The sequence below is a fragment of the Trichogramma pretiosum genome, unplaced genomic scaffold (genome assembly GCF_000599845.2).
Source record: "Trichogramma pretiosum strain Unisexual culture from Peru unplaced genomic scaffold, Tpre_2.0 scaffold7, whole genome shotgun sequence".
Taxonomy (NCBI): Eukaryota; Metazoa; Arthropoda; class Insecta; order Hymenoptera; family Trichogrammatidae; genus Trichogramma; species Trichogramma pretiosum.
The window spans coordinates 3,214,728-3,220,763 of record NW_019641639.1 but is presented as its reverse complement, the minus strand read 5'-3'; the positions used below and the strand labels follow the sequence as shown (position 1 = coordinate 3,220,763).

Sequence of the window (6,036 nt, the reverse complement as noted above, 5' to 3'; positions counted from 1 at the left end):
AAAAGAGCACTTTGCGATGGTGTATGTTAGATTTCGATAAAAAAATCACTGTGGTACTGGTACACGTTCAAACAGTCATTTTTTTTCAGTAATTTTTAGGGTCACGCTCAAATACTACTGGTAACTCAATATTAACTCAAATCTTATCTTAATTTATATGGATTTAAAGAAAAAAAAATTTCCAAGAAATTAAAAAAAAAAGCGTGTCGATACGATAAATGTAGCCCAAGATAAAAGCATTTGAAAATCGACAAAATTTCGATGAATTTTTTTGTTGCGATAATTTTGTTGCCGAGTGTAGTACACGACGGTCGTAAAGATGTTGCATGTGAACAGTGTGAGAAGACATTTGGACACAAATGGATTATGATACAGCATATAAAGACAGTGCACGAAGGTCTGAAAGATTACGCATGCAACTATTGCGAGAAAAAATTTGGACTAAAATCGAATTTGCATTTGCACCAAAAGACAATCCATGAAGGTCAGAAAGATTTCGCATGTGACAAGTGCGAAAAAAAATTCAGACAAAAGTCACATTTTTTTTGGCATCGAAAGATAGTACACGACGGTCGTAAAGATTTTGCATGTGACAAATGCGACAAGAAATTCGGGGAACGAGGGACTTTGATCAAACATCAAGAAGCAGTACACGAAGGTCTCAAAAATTACGCATGTGACAGATGCGAGAAAAAATTTGGAACTACATCAAATTTTTTGAGGCATCGTAGGACAATACACAACGGTCCCAAAGATTACGTATGTGACGATTGCGATTGGACAAAAATCAGATTTGTTGAAGCACCACAAAATAATTCACGTGTATCGCAAAGATTATGCATGCAATTAATGCGAGAAGAAATTTGGAAGTAAAGCTCATTTGTTCAGACATCAAAAAATAGTCCACGAAAGCCGCAAAGATAACGCATGCGACAAGTGCGAAAAGGTATTTGGACAAAAGTTACATTTGCTTTTGCATCAAAAGACAATTCCACGAAGAAATGATGATTGATTATTATTGTAAATATGAGTAGATACTCATGTTTTTCTTCCAATAAAAATTGTACTGAAATGAACCTCGGACGTTAATGAATTTTTATTTAAATATTTGGTCTTGCAGCTCTTGTACGCAACGATCAACCGAGAGTTTTTTTCATGTCTTGCTTCGGAATTGTGAATGGGGCAAACATTCAGTTAGCTACTGGATTTTCAATAAATCTTACGAAATCGCAACCTCGAATTGGTCCAAAATGCGTTAGTGAAAGATTGAAATAAACTTGCTGACAAACAGGTTATTTTTGATACAAGAGTCGTGATCGTTAACTACAATATGTTCTATCTGAAAAAACCAACGTAAAACCATATACATATTAATTTAATGCAAACCATACAATGTTTTCTAAATTTTTTTAAAAATTAATAAACGTTCTCAAATTTTTTGTGGGGTGGCCCTCTTCCAGATCCGCTACCGGTTATTTGCCTAGCATCGTTGCAGCAGCAGCAGCAGCAGTAGTAACAGTATTAGGTGCAAGTCAACGCAGCCACTGAGTCTCATTAGCGCTTACGTTCGAGTCATAATATTGTTCGATTTTGTGTACATATGAGTGTTCGTTGATCCGCAGAGAATTAAAAATGATTCGATCGTCTCGAATAGAATGAATACGTAGACACGAAGTGTCCGCATCGGGCATCAGTTGTACGAACAAAGAGCAGTAGTCGTCGAACGGCAGCTGGTCTGTTTCGAAAATTTCGAACACATTACACAGTAAAGCCCGAAGTGCACGAAGAAGCGGCCTTATCGTGGCGAAAAAAGTGCCGAACGCCTGTAACAGCGGCATCACGTCTGACACAACGATGTTGAGGTAACGCCTCGCATTTTTTTTTCAAGCAATTACACTCGGTGCGGGACGCGTAGGTACGTATTATAAAAGTTACTTTTTCACGCGCCCCCAACTGGATTATAGTCCGAGTGTTACATTGATAGAGACGACGAGAACTGCTCAATAGTTCTCGTGTTATAACTATACGACATGTGTCCGTTAGGCGCTAGTCTCCGCCACCGCAGTCGTCGCTGCTGTTATGTATAAAAGTTTGCTCGCGCTCGGGGCAGCAGTCACATCGCGCGGGCAGCGACCAAGTAACGACTCAGCGATGACGGCGGAACAGCAGCAGCAGAAAATTGAACGTTACGCGACTCGCCGTTTTCTTTTCTTTTTTTTCTTCTCTTTTTTTTTCGCTTCCATGAGTGCAATCGCAGTCGTATTGATTTCGCCGAGTCAACGATCGACTTCGGGCCGCGGGGCGAACTTACTGTATATCAAAGCCGGAGCGATGAATAATGAAAAATCAGGTAGCCAGAATAAGGAATTGATGAATTCCCTCGGTGAAACGGCCATACTGTATACACGCAGATACACATACACCATAACATAAGACATAACACACATCGTACGTACCCGTTCCCTTGGCACTTTGTTCTCGTGCGAGCGTCAAAAGAATAGTCTCTTCTCTCTCTTTTAAAAATGTGATGGTTTGATCGTGCCGTCGCAGAAAACTTGTTGCGACCGAGATTCAGAGTTGAGTTATAGTTTTGGAAATAGGAACCAGTGTAATGTTCTTTACACATGCGGATGTATACTTGAGTCGAACGATGACTGTCTTTCCATAACGATAGTGTCTTTCCATTATTTCATACAAGATTACTTTGCGTTGACGTTGCGACTCGAAAGGTTCAACTGATAATTAGGATGTTGAAACATCGGTCCAAGAGCAATACTTTAAATAACGAGTTTAAGATAAGAGATTATTAATATTTTTCTTAATGTATAAAAAGTGAGCCTACGGGTGTTTACAATAACGACAAAATGAATAAAAATTTGAATTATTTTATTATTTTTCACAAAGTTAAAGAATATTTACGTGAAAGTTTTTCTAAAATTACAAGTAGCGTAAAAAGTCTATCATATTTGAATGTCTAGAAAGAAATCTTAAACTGCCAGGGTTCGCTCTAATTATGTATCCTCGTTGTGTGTTTATTGAGGTTGCCTTTTTGTCTAAATGATTTGCGACATATTTAACATTCAAAGGGTTTGTTACGATTATGAACTGCAATTATGTGAGATTTGAGGTTTCCTTTTAGTCCAAATGATTTGTGACAAATATCACATTGAAAAGGTTTGCTACGAACATGTACCGTTTTTATATGCACGTTGAGGGTACCTTTTTGTCCAAATGATTTGTGACAAATCTCACATTCAAAGGGTTTGCTACGATTATGAACTGTATTTATGTGAATTTCGAGGTTAATTAAGTGTCCAAATGATTTGTGACAAATGTCACATTCAAAGGGTTTGATACGATCGTGAACTGCATTTATATGGATTTTGAGACGACTTTTATATAAAAATGATTTGTGGCAAATCTCACATTCGAAGGGTTTCCTACGATTGTGTACTGTATTTAAGTGTATTTTGAGGGTACTCTTGTGTCCAAATGATTTGTGACAAATATCACATTCAAAGGATTTATTACGATTATGAACTGCATTTATGTGAACACTGAGGTTGCCTTTTTGTCCAAATGATTTGTGACAAGTTTCGCATTCGAAGGGTTTAATACGATCATGTACTGCATTTATGTGAATTTTGAGGCCACTTTTAAACACAAATGATTTGTGACAAGTCTCACATTCGAAAGGTTTGCTCTGATTATGTACTACATTTGTGTGTACGTTAAGATGACCCTTGGATCTAAATGATTTGTGGCAAATGCCACACTCGAACGGTTTTCTACGATTATGTACTGTATTTATGTGAGTTTTGAGGGTACTTTTGTGCCCAAATGAATGATGACAAGTTTTACACTCGAAGGACTTAGTATGATTGTGTACTGTAAAATCAATCAATAAATTTTCATTTGTATCATTGGTCTGATTTTCGTTTTCTACTTTCACAATAGATAGGCAACTATGATACTCGGCTTGACAGATAGTTGTCGATAGAGACATCGGTGCAGGTTTAACATCTTTGCACTCAAAATCTATGAATATTTCTTCATCTACCTTTCCCTTCAATGCCATAACCTCATTCTTGTCGTTTTTCTAAAATTAAAATTGTGTGATAAGTTTTAATAGCAGAAAACTAAAACATAATTCCAAATATTAAACTTACAGTTGATTTTTTGGCTTCGGTAAAAACTGCCGAATCGATATTGTAATCTTCACCTGCATCTGGGCACGTATCATTCAGTTCTTCTTTCACTCTGAAGAATAATCAAATATAATGAAGGGATTGCTTGGAAAAATATCATAGCGTACACAAAAAATGTTATACCTGACTTTGTCCTCTCGGTTTTCCATCATTCTCTCGATTGTAATAACTTTGACTTTTGAGAAAATACTAAGTGTACACTTAGAAAAAATTTTCGAGGTTATGTACCTCGAGTATAGCAAAGAACTCTACACCTCGATTTCACCTATTTGAAAACAAGCACTATACTCGTATATTAGCGGAGTGTATTCGCGATTGTGATAGCTCCTTGGCGATACTTTCCCCTTCCATTGCCGATTGGCCAGTTAGGTATGTACTGCGATACATTATAGAGGCGCTCCTATGTCGTTAAAACTACACCGAAATTGCAAGGAAAAAGTCATTCATCCAGGCGTACAATTTTTTTACACAAACGTGCACCATATGCGGAGAAATATCTATTATCTCTAAATTAATCATGTTATATTGGGAATAAAGTTGAACTAGTTATTAGAGTTGTGAATGCGATGAAATAACAACGGTATAAGTCTAGTCGATAATTTAAAAAAACACTAGTCGATTTTTCGTTTTACAGTTGTATTTTTTATTTTCTTTATTCTTTTACTCTTGAAAAAGTTATGGCTTGATTGTATCATCGAAAAGAACGCACTTCGATTGGTCGTTAGATTTTTCTTACGTGTTTTGTGAGCTTTTAAATTAATAATAATAAGGTTGAGCACGGGTACGGTCACTGCGTGCAATCAAAGATGCCAGTGAAATATGTAACAGAAGCAGCGGATGGTATAAGAGATGAAAAAATATCCAAGTTCTGTATGTACTGCAGTGGTGTGTGCTGCTGCAGAGAGAGAGAGAGAGAGTCTCCAGTCACCACCGCTGCACACGTTTCTGCCGCATTGTCCCATCGAATGGACAACTTTCCACGACTCGCGACGTTTTTTCACTTATTTTTGCGCGCTCGCGAAAATTATTTCGGACGGCTGGCCGGCCACGGTCGGTATACTATTTGTTGCTGCGCGTTTCTGTGCAGCTCGTCGTCGTCCATCATCGCGCGCGCGAGACTCCTGCCGGAAATCGAGGAGCGCGCTCGCGCTCGCTCTGGCAAGTATGGCAGAAAGAGCTGCGGCGTACACGCTCCTCATATACATCGCACTGGCGTTTTGAGCTGCCCGCGAAAACTCTTTTTCACTCTCATTTGAATTTGATAACAGATATCTTAATTCTGTAAAGTGCTATGGAATCCTGGATAAAAATGCAATCCAACGATGTATATAACATACCGAAAAAAGTTTATTTTCAACGAAATACGAGCGATTGAAAGAAAAATCCACTTCGCAAAAAACGTTCTTACCAAAAAGTGGTCAACCCAAAATGAGTTTCAGACCATTTGCTGTGTTCACGTCATGCGCTTATACGTTGTTATTACGCCGTCGATGTATATGATGTATATACACACTTCGATCCTCGAATACACACACATACACATGAGGTTTTTTTTCTCGTGGAATATTATCGATCGATCGATTATTTCCGGTATACCCCGGTAGCCCACTCGAAGCTCTTGGTATGAATACCGACCCGGCGACGACTTTCTCCGAGGAAGTCGAACTGTTTTAGCTACTTCGTGCGCCCGGGTGGCCGACTAGGTGCACCAAGTATGAATATCGACCCGGCGACGACTTTCTCCGAGGAAGTCGAACTGTTGTAGCTACTTGGTGCACCCGGGTGGCCGACTAGGTGCACCAAGTATGAATATCGACCCGGCGACGAC

At 38.6% G+C, this 6,036-nt stretch overlaps 2 protein-coding genes across 18 annotated transcripts in view; one reads left to right on the top strand and one right to left on the bottom strand.

Annotated features, from left to right (window-relative positions):
* LOC106648488 (RE1-silencing transcription factor-like) overlaps nucleotides 1-4,446 on the bottom strand; it is a 37,512-nt gene extending 33,066 nt beyond the window's left edge. The window contains exons 1-3 of the mRNA XM_023459596.1: nucleotides 4,332-4,446; nucleotides 4,170-4,260; nucleotides 3,629-4,099 (exon numbers count right to left, since the gene is read on the bottom strand). Of these exons, the coding sequence (XP_023315364.1) occupies nucleotides 3,629-4,099; nucleotides 4,170-4,260; nucleotides 4,332-4,360 (591 nt within the window). The 5' untranslated portion in view covers nucleotides 4,361-4,446. The remainder of the gene's footprint in view (nucleotides 1-3,628; nucleotides 4,100-4,169; nucleotides 4,261-4,331) is intronic.
* Nucleotides 1,711-6,036, top strand: part of LOC106648581 (CUGBP Elav-like family member 1) — a 211,396-nt gene continuing 207,070 nt past the window's right edge. For 16 of the 17 annotated variants that reach the window (XM_023459495.1, XM_023459496.1, XM_023459494.1 and 13 more), the window contains exon 1: nucleotides 1,711-1,915. The gene's annotated coding sequence lies outside the window, so the exon portion shown is untranslated. The remainder of the gene's footprint in view (nucleotides 1,916-6,036) is intronic. The other variant, XM_023459493.1, reaches the window with a different exon arrangement.